This window comes from Dysidea avara, chromosome 3, assembly GCF_963678975.1.
Source record: "Dysidea avara chromosome 3, odDysAvar1.4, whole genome shotgun sequence".
Classification (NCBI taxonomy): Eukaryota; Metazoa; Porifera; class Demospongiae; order Dictyoceratida; family Dysideidae; genus Dysidea; species Dysidea avara.
Genome location: NC_089274.1, coordinates 5,938,676 through 5,960,206, shown reverse-complemented (window position 1 = coordinate 5,960,206; position 21,531 = coordinate 5,938,676). Strand labels below are relative to the sequence as shown.

At 37.2% G+C, this 21,531-nt stretch overlaps 1 protein-coding gene across 3 annotated transcripts; it reads left to right on the top strand.

Annotated features, from left to right (window-relative positions):
- The first annotated feature begins 8,504 nt into the window (after positions 1 to 8,504).
- LOC136249072 (uncharacterized) lies at positions 8,505 to 19,064 on the top strand. 3 transcript variants are annotated; one of them, XM_066040974.1, is made up of 5 exons: positions 8,505 to 8,570; positions 8,628 to 8,879; positions 15,857 to 16,371; positions 18,605 to 18,669; positions 18,716 to 19,064. In XM_066040974.1, the coding sequence occupies exons 2-5, from the start codon at positions 8,746 to 8,748 to the stop codon at positions 18,848 to 18,850; spliced, it is 849 nt and encodes a 282-aa protein (XP_065897046.1). In that variant the 5' UTR covers positions 8,505 to 8,570; positions 8,628 to 8,745; the 3' UTR covers positions 18,851 to 19,064. The 3 variants fall into 3 exon arrangements, 2 of the variants coding, with proteins under 2 accessions (XP_065897046.1, XP_065897047.1); XM_066040975.1 differs by having other exon boundaries at positions 8,506 to 8,570; positions 8,673 to 8,879; XR_010698029.1 differs by lacking the exon at positions 15,857 to 16,371 and having other exon boundaries at positions 18,716 to 19,058.
- Positions 19,065 to 21,531: the final 2,467 nt, after the last annotated feature.

Here is a 21,531-nt window from a genome sequence, read left to right as displayed (position 1 = left end):
TGTAGCTAATACCTATGAAAATTCTCATACATGCATCATGAATATTAACTTGTCTTGGGTATTCACCCATGGAATAAAAAACCATACTTCAACGGTGGACATAGCAGTTACTTCAATGCTACAAGCTTACACTGAGCAACTAGACTATATAGCTGCGTGAGCTTCAAACATGACTTAAAGATTGTGAGATTACTGTAGGTGTATAATCACTAAATAAAACACTTCAGTCAATACACTCCCGGTATTTCCATAACATTATCGGGTCATTCCATACCTAATCAGCAAAAAAAAATCCTGACCCCTTCAGATTTTCATGAAATTTGGCATAGACATGGACTCTACTAAGAAACTTTCTCACACCAAAATTTGGCCCATTCCATTGATCTCCCTTTAAGATATGACCACTCCAAGTTTATTACAAAATACTACACTGGCTTAATAAAATGGCCATAACTTTGTCAGTGATTGTCACGAAATCTTACTGTTTAGATTTTTGGAATGCTTATTACATTCTCTTTGAAGTGATATATAATTCATTATAATTACTCAAAGGAAAAGGTCAAACCACAAAAATGTGACTTTTTCCTTTGATCTTACTTTTAAAAAAAAAGTATATTTCAATTACTTTCATTTTTTGTTCAAATATTCTTCTAATACCCTCCTTTCATGACAGTAAGTTTGAAGTTGGGATGGCAAGTAGATCATGAGTTGTGGCTACATGCGTAATTTTACATGCTACTGGGGGCATAAGTATAAACACTACTATAACAATATAAACTTTTAAATTAAATTATAGTATGGAATCTCATCAGAATGTGGTCAAGTTGTAATACACATACAGTTGGAGGCATAGTATAGAAGTATCATAAGGTGATTAAACAGAAACATCAATACTCACCATTGCTGAAGCCACACCAATATCCCCTATTATTATGTATATCGATGCAGTTATAATAACAATATAATTTGGTGCAAACACCATCAGGAGTCCGTAATAAGATTTTATGAACCCCTGATGCCATATAGTGGGAGGATTTGGTAGCAAATTGATACTGTAAGTTTTGTGAGAGAACGTTTGACAAAATTGTGGAACTTTACAATTAAAATTATGAAGTTGGAGGGTTTTAATTTGGTACAATGACTGTACTATAAAAAAGCCACCATATAATGGCCAATTATAAATTTTCCAAATGAGATATCTATACACTAACCACCTGTCAAAAGCAATCATGCCTGAAGGTGACAGCCCGAAGTTTTGATCAGATTAGATATGTTCCACTGTCCTTATTCACCAAATTCTCCACCAAATATTTCCTCCACCAAACTTTCCTGTTATTATGTCTGCTGACATGTACAGATGTCCTACAGAATAACAGAAAAATTTGGTGGAGGAATTGGCGAATTTGGTGAATAAGGAATGATTTACCCTCCAACTTCATGATGTTAATGTAAAGTTTCCACAATTTTTTGTCAAACCTTTCTCTCACCAAACTTACATACCATAAGATAATTAGCTACCAAACCCTATTATGGCATCAGGAGTTCATAAAATCTCTATTATGGACTCTTTATGGTGTTTGCACCAAAATCATGTTGTTGTTATAACTGCATCGATATACATAATAATAGGGGATATTGGCGTGGCTTCAGCAACGGTGAGTATTGATGTTTCTGTTTAATCACCTGATGATACTGCTATACTATGCCTCAAACTGTATGTATATTACAACTTGGCCACTTTCTGATGAGATTCCATACTATAATTTAATTTAAAAGTTTGTATTGTTATAGTAGTGTTTATACTTATGCCCCCGGTAGCATGTAAAATTACATATGTTGCCACAACTCATGACCTACTTGCCATCCCAACTTCAAACTTACTGTCATGAAAGGAGGGTATTAGAAGAATATTTGAACAAAAAATAAAAGTAATTGAAATATTTTTTTGAAAAAAGTAAGATCAAAGGAAAAAGTCACATTTTTGTGGTTTGACCTTTTCCTTTGGGTAATTATAATGAATTATATATCACTTCAAAGAGAATTTAATATGCATTCCAAAAATCTAAACAAAAAGATTTTGTGACAATCACTGACAAAGTTATGGCCATTTTATTAAACCAGTGTAGTATTTTGTAATAAACTTGGAGTGGTTATATCTTAAAGGGAGATCAATGGAATGGGCCAAATTTTGGCATGAGAAAGTTTCTTAGTAGAGTCCATGTCTATGCCAAATTCATGAAAATCTAAAGGGGTCAGAATTTTTTTGTTGATTTGGCATGGAATGACCCTATCATGATCTTTACATATAGCTAGGGTCCGCAACGTGAAAAATGAAGTTGCAAGAAACAAATCCCCGACTATCGTAGTATGTTACCCTTAGTGCCCCATCACTAATACCACCCTTGGTTTGGAACTGTGCTCCATTGTTGGAAAGACACACTGATTTTAATATTTCGTCTGATTGATCTTAGTTTCACGTGCTCCAAAGAAGACATCCAGAGCTCCCAAATTATGAGTGTGATTTCAAGTGTTGTTGGCCTACCAAACCATGCATAGAAGTAAATAAAACTTTGCCTGTGTTTTCCACAAAGGCTGATTTTCTGCTGATGGGTAGAGAAAAATTTTTGTTCGAGGCGCTCTACTAGCCAAGAGAAGAGAAGCCCATCCTATCACATAAGATGGTAATGAAGTTGGATGTATAAGTATTCTACACACCAAGTTTGAAAGAGCTGCGACCTTTCTAACCATCTGGCTGGCAGAGATGAAATTTTCAGTGCAATGATCTTCAATGATTTTGGTGGGTTGCCTCCTTCCTTCTGTTACTAACTGTCTTCCTAGGAGCTTTAAATGAGGGGAAGATCCAAAAGAACACCTGAGGTTTCTAAGAAGTGGTCAAATCCTTGACTTATAAAGTTAAAAGGCCATTGCAAGCTACTACTCTAATAGAACATTCAGTATTCTATTAGAACAATCACGTAGTCACTACATTTACCATCTACTACTGGTTGTGTCAATTGAACAGCTGTGGACTAGTTGCTTAGTTAATAAAAGTTGCACAGTCATTATGTCAATAATCATTACCTAACTAGCTAGCTAGCTAGCAACTTCTTCAATGTTTGCATGGAGCAAAGGATATAGCTTTAAATCACACTGCAGAACACAACTATGTATAATCTGCAATGTTTGAGGTACATATTGTACACTTTGACATCCTCATGCAGTGTGGTTGGGTGATTTGTGTACAAGTAAAGTAGTCTTCCATGCATCCTGCAATGTACATGATGATAGAGTCGCTGATAGTTTTCACTAATTGTTGACATATGTAGTTACATTTTTATCCAAACACACTTAGTTATAATTGTAGGAGTGCATCTCGCTATAGTTCCATTTGAAACAATGTGGTATATACTTTAAAAGTTGCACAGTGTTAATTTATGTCATTAGTACTCTCAGTCAAGGTGTTAAAGCACAAAAGTCTTCTAGAATGGAATCCCAGACCACTGCCATGTAGTTGATCTCATGCTAGGACCAGCACACTCTAAGTGTCGCACTTCCCTGTGTTCTATGTTGTACACTCATCATCTCACTCACATTATACTTTGGAAAGCAGTCACCAAAACTGAATCGTCCATAATAACTGTCAATGTAATGATAGTTCATGAAATGATTGGCAGTATGATTTTAATGCAGCAATAGCAAGGGCAGACGAGACACCTTTATTAAAGGGGGGGGGGTTGGGTTCTAGATTGATAATGCCATGGTCTAGCTGTAAGTTGAAGACCCCAAAAAATCCTTATTTATAACTACATATGTAGCTTACTACACTGCTCCTCTAAGAATACTGTGACTGCTCTATTAGAGTATTTCAATCTTGACTGCCTCTATTCTAGTATCTCAAATTATTATTGATGCTATTGAGCTAGGCTCTCCATCACAGCTACAGATAATTTTTAGCTAAGCCCCCTATAATTTTTTTCACAGGGGCTACAGCCCCCTTGCTCTGTCGAACAGACTGTTTTACCATAAAGTTGTGTTAACAACTTTCAAGTGTAGTACAATAAGCACATAATAAGTTTATAATCATGAGCATAAGTAAGCATGTTTATCACTGCAATGACTCCTTCATAATTAATTCTATAATAATTATCTATATTCAGTAGTTGCATTGTGCTCAGGAAGTAGACAAATTGCCAGGTCTTTCATTTCTTATTCCAGCTCCTGCATCCATTTTACACATCCTATTAAGCTATATATAGTGAGGCGTACCATATATACTTGTATGTTAACCTACTGTAAACTACATGTGCATAATGTAATAGACTAATCACACAATTTGTTCTTGAAGTGACCTAGCATGTGGGTACAATATCCAATAAACAAATCAAACATGTGCATGACCACATGCTTAAATAAAATAGGTCACAAAATCTCTATCATCAGTTTCTCATCCATCAATACTCAAAAACTCAAAATATTGTGCAAGCTTATAGCCAATAATTTCTTTACAAACTAGTTAGCTGAATTGATACCCCAATGATTTGTAATGCTTTTTAGTCTGCTCTAGCCATGCATTTATTAACTTTGATGACAGCTTCTTACAGCTGCACTCAACAACCAATGGAACAAACAATCATTGATGTGGTTAAGGAAACAATGGCATAGGTAGAGATGCAAATTAATAGAACAGAAATTTGGCTTTATTACATTGCAGTATTTTCAAGACAATTACGTTTGTTGTTTTGAACAGGTGGTGTTACACAGAGCAGTCCAATGCATATGGACCTGTGACAAGCAGAAATCAATACAACAGGTTAAATGTATTCTTTGGGCAATAAAGTGCACTAACGTGTTCAAGGAATTATTAAACCATGCACATCTCCTTACATTTAATTATCAAGTATACTTGCAATTGAATGTTAAAAAGTTCTGCTTTGATTAGCCCATACAAACACAGATTCCATCTGGATGCATGTCTTAGGGCTCTGAGACAGTACTTTGGGTGGCCATTTTCGCTTTAAAAATTAAGCAGCTACTAACAGTTGTGATTGCTCTATTAGAATGATTAAGAGCACATTGATCTTTTGCTACAAGAATTGACCGCCAAAATTGGGGGACCATGGCCTTGTGGTTCCCTGCCTATTTTCACTACCTGTGCAAAACATAATAAAAAGGAAAAACATGTGTAATCTATTGGTCTACTATACACCTATAAAGTAATAAACTACTCTAATAGAATGATCACATTGACAGATAAAACTGTGAAGCATTACCTCTATCTTAATCATGAATCAACGATTTCACAAACTCATAGGTCATATACACAACAGCATTAGGGTATCATGGCTGTACCTGCATTACTGAGTTGTTATTTGGTTAGGCAGTTGCACAAGATACATAATAATTTTTATTGTTAATTTTCATATAGAAAATCAGGTATGTAAAATGTGAGGTTACCTGAGCTGGTCCTGCAATAGAGTACTCTAGCTGATACAAAATGATTACGTTATGTGGATTTCAAATACTATTAGACCCTCCAGCATCTGCATTGCTTGCATCTTAAAACAAATATCAAGATTTAAATGTCCATAAAATGCACACTTTCCAAGCAATCTATACAGCTGTTCAATTGACACAATCAAAGCAGATGGTAAATGTACACTGTAAAAATTTAGTAGTGAATTGCTCTGCCACAATACTCACTACTTTTTGCAATGAACGTCACTACTTGGTGCTCAATGTAGTGACGTTCACTACAAAATTAGTAGTGAACGTCACTGCACAACAATAGTGAGTATTGTGGCAGACATTAGTAGTGACGCTCACTACATTTAGTAGTGACGTTCACTAGTTTGTTTTTACTGTGTAGTGACTACATGCTTGTTCTAATAGAATACTGAATGTTCTATTAGAGTAGTAGCTTCCAATGACGTTTAAACTTTAAAAGTCAAGGATTTCACCACTTCTTAGAAACCTCAGGTGTTCTTCTGGATCTTCTCCTGATTTAAAGCTCCAAGGAAGACAGTTTGTAAAAGTAGGAAGCCTAAGGCCACTCCAAATAAATTCTGTTTCCCGTCCACCGCCCACATCTGGTTACTGCCAGCTCTAAACATTCCATTATTCGTCCATTATTTTCCGGTTATTCTTGCATACTGATAGGCTCAGTAAAAGCTATCTTGAGACAGTGTCAGCTCACGTGTCAGCAGTGCTATGTCAGCACAAACTTCACGTTTGTGTTATTTTTGTAACTTACAAAGGAACAAGCTTAGTAAGCATGCTTTTATGCAGCCTTTTTGGCAGTGCCAGGCAAATAATGGCTTGAAAAGCTAGCCAATCTCATAATGAAATAATGGAAATGGACCACCCACCCACATGCAAATATGCCAGAATCCAGGACGGGAAACAGAGAATTTATTTGGAGTGGCCTAAGGAAGGAGGCAACCCACCAAAATCATTGAAGATCATTGCACTGAAAATTTCATCTCTGCCAGCCAGATGGTTAGAAAGGTCGTAGCTCTTTCAAACTTGGTGTGTAGAATACTTATACATCCAACTTCAGTACTATCTTATGTGATAGGATTGGCTTCTCTTCTCTTGGCTGGTAGAGCCAGTGGCGTATCTACACCCGGGCATTTGCCCAGGCATCAGCTCACCTTGCCCGGGCTTCAGAAAATCTTATGGCGTGGCAGCCACGCATGAAAATACACTGCTCACAATTCAGTAATTACGATTCTATCCACCATTGACTGTAGCGAACGTTTGCAGCGAATTCTTGCATGGAAAATAAGCGCTGCGCGTTTAATCAAGAGTCTGACTCTAATAATAGCCCTGTAGATTACGAGTTACTATATTTAAATCTGAAAAACGGAGATGTGCCACCCAAAATCTAGTGAATAGTGCCAATTTGTAGTCTCATCTAAGTGATGATAGTTTGGAGTTTGCCTGTATATAGACCGCGTGAAGTGGAAAACGACTAGTTGTTTGGCTACTTGATTTCAACAGGTAGCGGTCTAATTCTGAATACCGTAGGCGGGGAAAATTTGAATACCGTAGGCGGGGAAAGTTACGCGTGGGAAAAGTTTCGCGAATTGCACTTTACTTTGTATACCGGCGTAAAAGTTTCGCGATGTTGATTTTGCATACTAATTTATTACTGTACAAATACAGAAACTAACCGGCGTAAAAGTTTCACGATAGCTACTGCAATCGCGAAACTTTTTCCACGCGAAACTTTCCCCGCCTACGGTAATCAGTGCCTGGATTTATTGTGGTACAACTACGACGAAGGAATGTCAAGGGAATAACATGAGAGAACTGCTGATGATACTTTGTAGGACCACTCAACAGGGCGTGGTAGAGTTGGCGGGTGGTTGCAGTGAATGGATGCCCCTAGTGAGTACGTAGAAGAACTGGTGTCGTGACGGTTTTGTGATCCGCACAAGTACGAGTCAGTGCAAGAAATCTATCGGTTCAGTAGTATTGTTCATTATGAGTGTGGCACGTGATGCTGCAGTCCCACATTCGATTACATGCGTCGTAGCTAGAGGCTAGTATGGAGTGATGAGCTATTATATAAGCAAACAGATAAGAGTTAATTGTAGCTAGCCATGCCATGCACTTGAAAACAACAATTTAATGAATGCACGTATGAACCCACACATATTGTTCACTGGACTAGGTGTACAGGTAAATGGGCTTGCCCGGGCATCATGTTTGGGCTAGATACGCCCTAGTCTGGCGCCGCCCGCCCCTTCGCAAAAAGTAAGGGTCTGGTGAAATACAAATACCTAATCATTTCAAAAGGAATTCAATTAGACAGCGTACGTATTGCTTGTTACGTCAGATGATTGCACTTCAATTCGAACAAAAGCATTGTGTTGTCAAGGCGATTTCTGTGTGAACGTCATTGGCATGCACTAATTGGCTAGCGCCGAATCTGGGCGCTAGAAATGATTTAGTATCTGTATTTCACCAGACCCTTACTTTATGCGAAGGGGCGGGCGGCGCCAGACTAGGTTTGGTAGACCAACAACACTTGATATCACACTCAGAATTTTGGAGCGCACGGAATAAAGATCTATCACGTGAGATACTAAAATCCGCGTGTTGCTCCAACAAGGGAACTCAGTTCAAAACCAAGGGTGGTATTAGTGATGGGGCACTAAGGGTAACATACTACGATAGTCGGGGTTTTGTTTCTTACAACTACATTTTTCACGTTGCGGACCCTAGACTAGGTTGACATAAAAATGTATAGCTACCCTTTCTCGGGCTCTCCCGGTGTGTACTGAGATAGTTAATTCTTATACTGTGTAATGCTGGTCTAAGATAGCAACATCTGCAAGGACAATGATAATGCATTGTTATTGCACTACCGGCCGGGTCGGGTGAGTCAGCACTTCAGTCAGCTGTTAGTGTTACATCATACCGTATACATCAGCAAAAACCTATGGCTTCCCCCTATATATATATACTGAATGGCTGGCAAAAATATTGTTAATATTATGGCTATGGTGTTGGATTTTGGCCATATAGCCAATTGATCAACTGAATTAACACATGTGTGGAAAACGGTACGTCATCTGTTTTTGTCGCAATGATTCAGCGCATGCATTGTGTCATTTACATAGGTCCAGGCAGAGCTCCAATCAGAGTAGTATATGCCATTGCTGTAGGTATTTTTTGCCGAATACAGCAGTTACGTAGCTAACATTGACCAGAAGGCTCAGAACATTAAGACGTGGTATCATGACTATAAACAGGGCGTGGTTCGACCAGTGCCAAGGAATCATGTTAAGAAGAGTTGAGTTGGAACTTCCCTCTCAGTGGAACCTTAACTGGCTTAAGCTGATCACTGGGGGATCTATCCTAAGAGCTATGAGGTAAAATATAGCTGTATACAGGTGTATAGTCTATTAGGCCCCTATTTGGTGATTATTAGTTTCTCATCCACCGCCCGCATCCTTCTTAAGCTACCGCATGGTAAGCCATTATTTACTCTGCGCATGCTCAGAAGAACACGTGATACCAAACTGCTATAATTTTTGTTGATGAACGCTACAATGCGCTATATATCACCAGGAGAACTGTTGTTATTATTATTATTATTATTATTATTATTTATTACAGGTAATTTATAAGGCTAAACAGCCTGAGCAAATTGCTGCAGTGCCAATTGCAATCGTGCTCTATCGACTTCATCAAAGCAGGCTTTCAGCTGACTGTCGAAAAACAGTTGGCGATCACGAAAAGTAGAATCAGCTGGTGAAGGAAATGTTTGTAGTAAGAAAGAAAGACAAGTTCTGTACATCAGTGTGTTAATATTATAAAATAATGGCATAATGGTAATACCCTCCCGCCCGCATCATAATAATTAGAAAGGCTGGATGAGAAACTAATAATCACCGAATAGGGGCCTTATATAGCTAATAATTGTTTTTCATCCGCAGTAGTAGCTAGATGTCAATATTTACTTTAGTATAGTCTAGCTAGTCTACTGCTCGGTAGCCACTTATGGTGTAGCTATGTTCAAGTCATGAATTCAACAAACGCATGTACTGATGAGTGGCTCTGCTGTAGATGCTGGTAGCTATTAACATAGCTAATCTATATGGTACATATTAAGCTACAGGATAACACTGCATGTTAATTTGAAGGTATGAATTTCATACTGAAGGTATAACCATAGTGGCATGCAACTGAGTATGGTCCTCACACTCAAGCCACACGAGTCATCCCTTTGGTATAGCTATGAAGTTTACGCTCCAGAATTTACAGTGAGGAGTTGCAAAGCGGCTGGATTACATATATAAGTCTGAACTATAGTAAGATATTGTGTAAAATTTTATTTAGAATTATAACTCAACAATATATAGCAACTTTTGACAGCTATAAGCCTTTGACAGGCATCATTTATTGCTCTATACATGTAAATAAAACAAATGCAAAAAGCAGTCATTAGCACACATTATATCATACAATACCACCTGAAGGTTTGTTCTAATGTTATCATGGTGGCATTTATTCACTGAAATATTACGTGCTCCATAAAAGTTTCTATTGGAGAAGTTACATAATTATCCAGGTGGGAAAACTGTCCAGAAGCAGTATGTCATCCTTAACCGAATGACATTCTACGTGTCACAGATTGTTGATTAAGAATCCACCCGAACTTAATGCTGAACCAATGATTTTCCAGAGTTACAAAGTGAAATGTGCAAAAAGCAAGAGTTTTTCACTGTATTATTATGTACCTAGCTTGAGCACATAATCTGGCAATACAAGACTCTATATCCTGCCTTTTCTGTTGGTCACCGTGCAAGTACTTATATCACTTGAATCACCTTTCATCAAGTATTCCAATGAGCCATACTAGATCTCAGCAGACTGAAATATGTGGAAGTTATGATGCTGTAATTAATGAATGGTGTATATTGTATTTTTACCTTATGGATTTTTTAAAGGTGTAGTCAAATTTACAATGACAAATGTTTTTGATATGGCATAATCAAGCCAAAAAAGGTCTGCGACCCCAAGCCCTTTCAGCAAGTTTTGAGTTGTCGAAACTCTAAATTTTTTTACTAATTGACTGACTGCCTGACTATAATACCTTCATCCAAGCTTATACTTGACTATGGTTAATGCTATATGAACTTGATTTGTTTACTGTTCAACACTGCTTTGGCCAAAGACATGACCTTAGCTGCTACAATGCATGCATCATGAATTTACTCCTTCCCATTTCTTTTTCTGCTGCTACGTAGCTAGGTGTTGAGGTACATCTCGTACAGTGTTTTATTTGTAACTCTGTATAAAAAGCAAGCCACATGACTTTGCTTTTCAGTTAACTACACATTTAGTTGTATTTTCCATAGTGAGTGGATTAATTTCAGAGGCACTACCTATACTTTTCATTTGCAACACTGTGTATATATAACTGAAAAACAAAGTGATTGCCACCTTGATTTTCAATAATTATTAGGGTAAATTTTCAGTTGTACAATCAATTTTTATATGGGTCTGATTCCAATCTTTCCTATGAGATGATTCATCAATCATAAAGTCAAAGAAGCCAACAAACAAACAAGTGGTAAAGAAATTTTTACAGTTGAGCAGGGATCATAGAAATGAAAAGCAAGTGAACATTTAATTCACATTGACAGACCGTATATGGCTGAAGTAGGAATTAAATGTCCACTAGTATAGCTGCAGATGTAGATGGCCTCCCTTGCTTTTTGTTTCTTTGATCCGTACTTATATACCCCCATCAAAATTAGCCAAATTGTGCACTTTTTCATAAAACCATAAAACTTTCATGAAACTTTCCCACATAATATAGCTAGTAGTTATTCCTCATGTATTGCATTTTTAGATATAGTGCAATCACAGGTTTGACCTTTGTTGACCTTTAAAGCCACTGATTTTTGCACAAAAGCTTGACCATTTTTATTACTCTGAGGAATAATTAACTTGTTAAAACATGGTACCAAATAAGGTCTCATTGAACAAAACAACTTGGTTTTTAGTAGGTAATGAATTCCATTTTGAAGTTACAATAACTTTTTGTTAGCCCCTTAGGATGTAAATTACCAATGGGGAAATAAGTTATCTAAAAACTTACAGGTATAATGATCATAACTATGGAATGAAATCACCTATTAACTTCAAATAAAAGCCAAGTTTTGTTCAACAAGGCCTTTCAGTACCATGTTTTAACAAGTAAATGAATACCTCAGGAAGATCAGAAAACATAAAAATCTAATTTCTTTACAATAATGGCAATAAAAGCCACCAAAGGTCAAATCTGTGATGGCAAAAATCAAAAATTACATGTCATGAGGACGAGTACTATCTATATTATAAGACTGAAAAGCCGTCCATCTGTCTGCATTCCATTTGATGTCAGGCATGTACTCTTGAACCGCTGCACGTTTCGAAGCGTCTTTGTGTCTAAATAAGCGCTCATTATCCAGCTCTACAATGACGGTTTCGAAAAGTTCGTGCAAGCTATCGTTTGTCCGTTACCGCTCTTTAAACGCAAAGGTGTAGAAGAAAAATGGCTTAAATTCTTTCTATAAACCGCAAGTAGACACCTATCTCAGTCCATTTGTACAGGTCTTTATAAGACAAAAATAAACGTGTAGCTTCGGGTGTAGGACAGGTAGGTGAATTGGTTAGACAGCCGCCTTACGTGTAGAAGTTGTGGGTTCAATTCCAGTTTGTGATGACTTTTTTTTTCGATTTGGGCACCTTTTCAGTACACTTTTTTTTTCGTTCAGGTACCTTTTCAGTAAACCTTTCAGTCACTCTGGGTACCTTTTGAACTATTGGCCATTGGAGTTTATTACGTAATTCTTAAATATAATTTGCACAATGCTATTCACTTGACGTCATCATTCGAATTTCGAATACATTGGAAACAGTAAGCTTCCACATTCGAAAACATGTATAACCCCGATTGTCAGTACTTATATCTTCACGGAGCTTCAACTTGATGCAAGAAAAAACCAGAAACACGCGAATGTCAAAATGCAGTCTTCAAACCATGGATCAGGGAAGCCCCATGCTAAGCTGGCAGCCATAAGGCAAGTAGTAGTATAACCTTAGGTGTCACTAAAGATTCATTCTTATTTACATGTCTATTTTTTTATTAAATTAAGTATATCATTGACAATTATGCACTATCAGTATTTGCAAATTAAATTACAACAAAGTATGTGATTGTTTTGTTTATGGTGAAGTTTATGGTCTGCTAATGCTCTGGATGATTTCATCACTGCTGTAGTAAGTGGCAGTAAAAGGCCTTGCAGTAAGAAGTACAAAGGGCCTGTTTACAGCAGCTTCTGCTATTTCTTCCAAAACAGTAGTGAACGCTTTCAGTGTAACTCTTTTGTCACCACTTTTCACCATCAGCTGAGCAACCACTTCAGACTCACATTCCTCCATGCATTGTGCTGTGCTACATTTCCTACAAGTATCGTAATCATCGCTGCTGTCAATTTTCGCATTGCACTTGATGCATTTCAAATAAGCTTCAAGTGACACCACTCCAATTACTTTAGCATTCTCAATGATACATGGGAAAAGATCTTGAGCTTCTTCACCAACATCCGAGTCAACATCTACATCCTCAATTTCAGTGATAACAGTATTGCCCTGGACTGACAAGTACTTTTGTCCACGATATTCTTTGACAGACACCTTTTCAAATCGATAGGACTTAATAGCAGCAACTTTTTTCATGTCATCTTCCCAAAAGTTCATTTTGACAACACCACTTTGGTCAGCCACAATGACATTCTGTAGCATTTTACCACTGGATGTACATACAGGCTCATCCACTTGCAGGACTTTGACTTCACAGTTAATTTTATTGTACTCTGGTACATCGTTCAGCTCACTTAGTGGCATTATTGTAACATCTTTTTTCTCCAGGCCAACATTAAAAGTTTTATCAGTTTTCTCAACAGTTGTTCCTTTGCCAACTAACACCTATCACAGAACAAGGAGTATTATCTGTAATACATACTAACTCTACATATTTACTTCATAATCATTGCTATAGCGTGCCTTCTTTACTTGGCAGTTAGTCAGCACAACTGCATTCCCCATCTCTTCACTAAGTCTCTTTCTAATGGCTCCATCAAAACCATAAAGCCGCACTCTTCGATTGTCATCCAGTATCTCTCCATGAAAATATGATGCCCCCTTCCCTTTTTCATAGGAGAGATATCTCCCAAAACTCCAGTTATTTGAGCATCTAATGATTCATTCACAATACTGCTCACATCAATTTCTTTCGATGCCATCTCTGTGTCTTGACCAATAAAAATGCACACTACAACAGCTACGCTGCCTTTTATAGTGCAAAACTAGCTATGCTGGAGAGCTGGTGGAATTTCTACAGCATCCTATTGTTGTTGACAAGTGTACTACATGAGAAAGTACCACCCATAGCGATAACTGGAACATCCTATTGTTAAAGTGTGTGTGTATGTGTGTGTGTAAACAACCCATGACCAGTGGCCAGAAGTGTCAGAAAGTAAAGCCTATCATCCATTTAGAGTACTAAGGTATTGCTCCAACTTCCAATCTTACAAATTGTACTGTATGATAGTAAATGTAACATCTCCAACTGCATACGTACTATAAAGGGTTGCATTCATACTCTAGCCTATGTTTTCAAACTCCTTTGCCTATGGTAATGGTATGATCATAACTATCACATAATTACAAAGTCTTTAAGTAACACTATTCATTTGCCAGTTTGTTGACACTAATGCCTACTAAGCAATGCCAAAGATCAGAAGTTCTATATAATGCTATATGATAAGTTGTACATACTAGCTATAAAAGTTCTAATGCAAATGACTTCAGGAATTCAAATCCACTTTCCAATTGTACACTGCATATTACTTATTGCTTTAACCACACAATTTAAAGTTCTTTCATGCCAACAACACAAACCATCTACCACAGCACACCATCTGTTAGTGCTTAATAGCTTAGTCAGCATTGATATAGTATAATACTTAACATTGCAGTGCTAGTGTTAATACTTGATGGCATTGTGCTGGTGTAGCATTGTGGTGCTGGTATTAATTCTTAATGGCATTGTGCTGGTGTTGATTCTTGATGGCATTGTGCTGGTGTTAATACTTGATAGCATTGTAGTGCTGGTATAGCATTGTGGTGCTGGTGCTGGTGTTAATACTTGATAACAATGTAGTGCTGGTGTAGCATTGTAGTACTGGTGTTAACACTTGATAGCATTGTAGTACTGGTATTAATACTTCATAGCTTAGTTAGCATTAATCCACCTATTGTTTCTTTATGTCTGTAGTATACATTCTCCTATAGCCATGTTTTTTCTGTGTCTTTGTCCCTGTGTGTTCAATTAGAGCATAAAGCTCACATGTATTGAATAGTAATGCTTGATTCCCTTTCATCTGTGAATTGTAGTTACTATAGAAATGATCCTGCACGTAGGGCAGGTACCAATGCTAGTACTGTATATGTGGAAAGTTTCATGATTTTATGAAAAAGTGTGTTGTGCCGCTATAGTATACTATATACTCAAATGTAAGTTTTTCCTTACACTTGTGGAAAGTGGTCATACACCTGTAAGTCAATGACAAATTTAATCATCAGATACAAGCATATACCAGCACTTTTGTTTTATTTGGCCACAAGTTTGAGTCAAAACTAATGTTGGTGTAGCTAAGCATGGGTTACAAATAAAACAAAGTTTGTACCATTGTGGACACTTCAAACCTTTCTTGAAATACTTTCATCAATGAATCTCCTCATATTCTGAATGCTATGGAACCTTGTATGGAAAGATTACAGTAATGACAGTCTTTGTTTGCCATGTGGAATGGTTACAGTTGACTTCTATATACGTACGTATAATATCAGGTAGTTATACCAAGAACAGTACGTAAAACTCCATTATTCATATCAGAGCACTTCATATATATATATATATGAGGTGTGGGGTAACTAAGTATTAATTAATATAATAAACATTTCAGTGTCAGTTTTTTTTTTAAAACATATCAGTATATATAGAGTGGTTTCATGCATGTAGCTACCCCTTATAGCCAAGTAAAGAGAAATATGAAATTAATGCTGTATCGCTGGAAATTCTGAAATAATGAGTAGAAAATACTTCAAGTATATAGGTTTGTCAATAGCTATCTGTTATTGCAAGGTAGCATATAGCTATGTATTGTAAAAACTGGTGATATCTTGAAGTCGTATGATATATTCAATGGTAAATATTGAATTTCTCATTTCAAAAAGTTTCTTGTTATATGTACAAAGCACTACATGTACAGTTTCAAACTTTATTCTGTAGCAACTGGGAAAGTTCTTGGAGAAGCACTACAGATAACATCTGCATTGATTCAATCTGCATTCCAGGAAGAGATCCTGGGAACAGGCTCATGACTGATTATGACACTACTGTAGATGTTGCAGAAGATATTTGTTGTTGTGAACTAGGTGTAATAATTGATGCTATCGATGAAACAAAGTGTGGCTTTAACAACCATGATAAGAGTCAAATCATAATAATGGGCAATGAAAATGTATCAGACACACTTCATACTTGTCAGCGGGGAGACAGGCCCATAAAGTCAGATAACGATAGTTGTTTTACTACTGTAAGAACCAAATCACTGGACCCATTTACCAGTACAGATGGTGCTTGTACAGCAAGTAAATTAACGCAAAGAGATAAACTAGTTGGAGTACCCAGCTTAGTAGGATCACACAATAACACAAATACTGTTATTCTCAAATCACTGAATCATCAAAATGCTTTACAGACTGATGGCATTGTGCCTATCACTAGCAGCACTTTACAAACAGGTAGCTATACTGTACATACAGTGTTTATACTACATAGTGCATACCATGAAGTACTACGTAACTGTTACAGTATATAACATAAACAATACAATAGGTGATTGCTCTGGATCAGTCATTGAATCCTCTAATAAGCTTAGGCCAGATGAAACTCCAGCAATTCAGACCATTGCAAAAACTGGTTACAACAAGCCTTCATATCCAGTTTTAGTTGGTGACACTGTAAGACCAAGAGTTAATAATAAGAGAGTGGAGAGTGTCTAACGCCGTATAGTCCTGTATTAGATGATTGCGCAGAAGTTAAATGGCTTCGTTTCCGCGTAACGTAGTATTCGTCCGGTTTTAACCACAGAAATTTTGCAGCCGCATGGAGATAAATGCTCGAGAATTCACGAACGTTTTCGGGCGGGAATGAACGTAAGAACATACTGTGCATGCATGCTAGGATCATGTGAAAATTGTTTCTCTACAAATGTTTCCATTGTTTTAACAGAATCTGCATCCATGTAAGCAATAGATTCAAATCCTGATGTAAGAAAGCATTTCTGTACATATCCTGGTAACCTTTCTTTCATCAATGATAACAACTCTGATGGAGAAACGTGGAGAAAAACATCCGGCGAGGTAAAATTCGAGGCAAAATCAGAATCACTACGAACAAAAACTAAATAAAAAAAGCCATCACAAATAAATTTTAAAAATGCTTACCATTGTTAGGCGCAATCTGTGAATTTGCGCAGTTTATAAATTGCGCTGCGCATTTTGCGAATTCATAAAATGCGCAACAATTTATAAATTGCGTAGGTGTCGTGCTGCCATATGGCAAGGCGAGATGCGACACGTACAGCCTGTTGTATCGGTTGCCGACCTACTGTCGTTCCAAGTGTTGGATCACGAGATTTCCTCATGGCAGTGTATGCGAGGTGTGAATTTCACTATGACTTTGTGAGCTACGTCAAAAGAGGGTCAGAGAGAGCCGGCTATTCGAAAGGTTCTGTAGAGGAAAATATCTTGGTCCCAATCACACCTCCAAAAAGCAAAACAAAACAGTAATGGAGGAGAAGGTGCAGAAGATCGAGTTTGATATCAGACCGTTTTGAATGGAGTGGAAAGAAGTGATGCTCTAATTAGCCCTGCCTTTCATTACTACAACAAAAAAGTTTGTTTTGTTAAACTACCCAGAGCTGAAGTTGGAACAAACAAAGGGTAAGAAACTTCGTGCCTGCCCTTCACAAAATTTTGTAATTACAGAATGAGAATGACCATCATTTAGTTGCAACAGTTGTGACATAGTAGAGCGTGTGCATTCAACTGAAAATGGACATGTAGACTACAAGAAAATACTTGCACAGATATGGAAGTATAATATATAGTGAATTATGTATGCTATCATATTCTCAAGCATCACAAAAATTTATAGCCACTAGTCATACGTTGTGGAGATGGGTGATACCAATATTCTGTACTGAACAAGTAGTCCGGTTCCCAAGTTAGTAATAATGCCAAGTTGTGAAGGACAAGTCAGGCTGGATTTTAGCTGATATTTTTGCAAGAGACCAAACCTTTGTGGTCCCCATCGACCTATCAATTTATGGAGCCCACTTATCAATCTTCTGATATATTAGTTTGCAAAAAGATTACAACACTCTAATAGAACAGTCATTTGTTCTAATAGAGCAGTCAGTAAGTGATCTCAGAAGGAATCTGTAGGGGCATCCCTCCAGACCCCCTAGTAAGACCATGTGTGTATTTTGCACACGGTACTCAGCTTTACAACTACCTGGAACAGACCTCCTGCTATGGGCTTGATTTCTTCACTGTTCAACATTGCTTGGTACCTTAATTTGGCATATATACTGCAGTACGTATAATGAGAACACCATGGACCTACTTGAGTCCTCCTTTATGCATCTTTGCTGACAGCGGAAGGTGTTGATTTGTGGTAGCTAGCACCATGTAATGGCTTCCCTCAAAAATTATTGTAATTATGCACCTATTAATTGCTTCAGCAATCAGTTCGATATACATCATCACATTGTGTCATTTGTATACCATTATTTAGTAAACATGTACGTGTTTGTTCATGTTGTGGTAAAATGTATCTCTATTAGCTTAAATAACGTTCTTGATGAATAGTTGGATTTCTTGGTGAACCAGCAAATTTCTTTTCATCGTCTGTTGTATTATACCGATGAGTTATGATGTGTCACATGAATTATAATGTTTGTTTATTTAGAATCATTGGATACCTATTGTCAATCTTGTGGAATGATTAGTTTGGATGATGATACAACTGACATGGTGAGGTCTAGTTATATGCATACAAATTAATGTATGGATTCCATAGGTCAGGTGCAATAGTTGCTCATGGGGGTACCATGAACGGTGTTTAGGAAGACATGTGGTTATAGCCAGGCAAGATGAAAATGGATACAACTTTTCTGGGTCTTGCTGTTCATCAAATGGAACTGTACCTTTGTAACTCATGTATTGGAGCCTACTTAGCTATATGTGTAACACAGCATACCTGATTCCAAACACTATATGTTTGCACTAATAACTTTATCACACAGAGGTGACATTATATAGCTAACCACGTGTCATCTGGATGCATGGGATAATGTGAGAGTGAAACTAACTACGTGTACCATTTAAGGCTGGACATTAAAGATATGATGTTGGACTTGAGTTACGATGTACCAAACCTTATGTGCTGATATGCATTTCATTACTGGTGCAACATGTGGATAGAGGTATCTTTCCATCATCCTATTATTATATCTACAAAGTTTTTTGCTTTGTAGTTTTGGAAATTCGATTTCACCAAATCCAATTTCCAAAGTTGAAACTGTTGAGCTTTACCATATCTGGTTGACTTGGCTTTTGTGGCCACCCAGCGTTAATTGGCCAATTAATTGAAGCCATTATGCATGCACGTTATTACACTGCTCTCAGTTACAATAAGGTTTCTACACACTATCGCGATATTAGCTTATCCTCCTTTAAAAGAAGCACATTGAATGCATCTCCCCTTCCTTCCGTCTAGGCTGAGGCTTCCCTTATAGCTATATGCTTCACTGACAGACTCAGTAGAATAAGTGTATGCACGAGTAGAATAAGTGTAGCTATGCACTAGGTAGAGGGAAGGGGGTGAGCTACCCCTGGGATCTGATCCGTAATCTGAGAGTTGGTAGCATAGGCTATTCTAAGGAAGTGGGCCTGGAGAGACATGTGCCTCCTTCCCTTGCTGAACAATGAATTACTTAAACTATTGGGGTAAGTTATAGTACAGCTAGCTATAGATAGGCATTGTTCTTAACATTCTTAACAATTATCAATTAAACCATTTTAAGCCTTTAAATTCCAAAAGTCAAAAAGTCTGAGTGTTAATTTACATTCCCCCACTCCCTCAAAATTCCAATTTATACTAAATCTATATGCAACAGTATTGTGACCGGATTTACAAAAAGGGTCTTCCACACACATCCAATTCCATGAACTTGGAAGGCCATAACTTTGTGTTTAAGAGACGCACAAATCTGATATTTTCCCTAGCCATTATGCAATGTTGGCACTAACCACTGACCAAATTGCAGGTCAATAACTTGCTGTATTTCAATTCTATGGATCGTCAAAGTTGATAAATTAGATGTGTGTGGAAGACCCCTTTTCGCAAATCTGGTCACATCTCCCCCAGGTCTAGAATCACCACTTAAGGTGGTAGGGTGCACCAGGGTAAAGTTCATGCACCGGTCACTTTAATGTCAAGGTGGCATCTGCTTGGTAGAGTTTACTAGATGTGTTATAATAATATTATTATGGTAAGATTACCATGTACACTGTATCTCACTGCATACAAACATAATTTGTATTTCTAAATTTATTCACTGATGTAGATAGATATATATGTTGTGCAGTTGAGGGAATATGACCCAGTGATGCTTATAAATTTTATAGGCATCAGTATGGTAAGTGATTGAGGATTCTTATTTTGTGTAAAATATGATTACAGGACATTATGTATCATAAATACACCCTGTCCATATTTTCAAAATCAAGCCACTCTGCCCTTATTTAAAATCTAGTACGGATGGCAGCAGTATTCTACTCTGGTTTGATTGAGTAGTTGTGTGCACCTGTGAAGTCCTGTGAACTGAAAGAAGACATTTTTTATACCTAGCAATTCAACTGCCTACCAGAGCAACAAAAGTCAAATATACCTAATAGAATAGTCAACATTAGATTGACATGTTCACTACATTTCCTGTCACACTGACACATGCCACTACACACCAACTACTTTGTTATGACACACCACTCCATCATGGCCCTTTTCCTTGGCTTATTTCAAGTAAAAGCACTAACCACCTTGGATGCCGACCTAAATGTATGCTACTACAATAAGGCAATGTATTACATTAAATAAATATTACACTAGAATGGGTGAAGCAGTTATCTTGTTAGGGTGATAAAAACAGGCTGTAACATAAGGTGATTCACTGGCATTGTTGATAACTCCAGTGTACAAACTTGTACTGGAGAAGCAAGAGGATAAAATAAACAAATAAAAGAAATTACAAAGTAAACACCTAATATTATAATTATTAAAGCATGTGGTCTGTGTGCACCACCAGTGGTTTAACCTTGGAACTAATACTACCCACAATATGTCAGTTATATTTTCATACTGCTCAATTTAACTTAAATTAATTTTGTTAACACTTTCCAACAAAAATAATTATATACCTGTACGAGGGACCCAATGCAAGAAATCATATTGAGGATAAAACAATCAAATAATTGATACCATACCAAAGAATGGACTAGAGTTTTAACACACAAACTCTTTCCTTACATAATTCATTTAATAAAGTAAAATAAACCTGATAGAACAGTTACTATATTTACTACACACCCTATTACACTGACACATACCTCTACTCACCAAACACATCTTTATGACATACCACTCCATCTTAACTGCTGCTGCTGACTTACCTGAAGCACAAGACACTATCGGGCCTGGATGCAGATATAGATGTACATTACAGCAACAAGGCAGGTAAAATCAAACTACACAAGCATGGGTGAATAACTGATCTTGTTGACAGGCTCCATGCAAGCTACAGTGACCAAAATTGCAAAAAAAATACAAAGTCACAT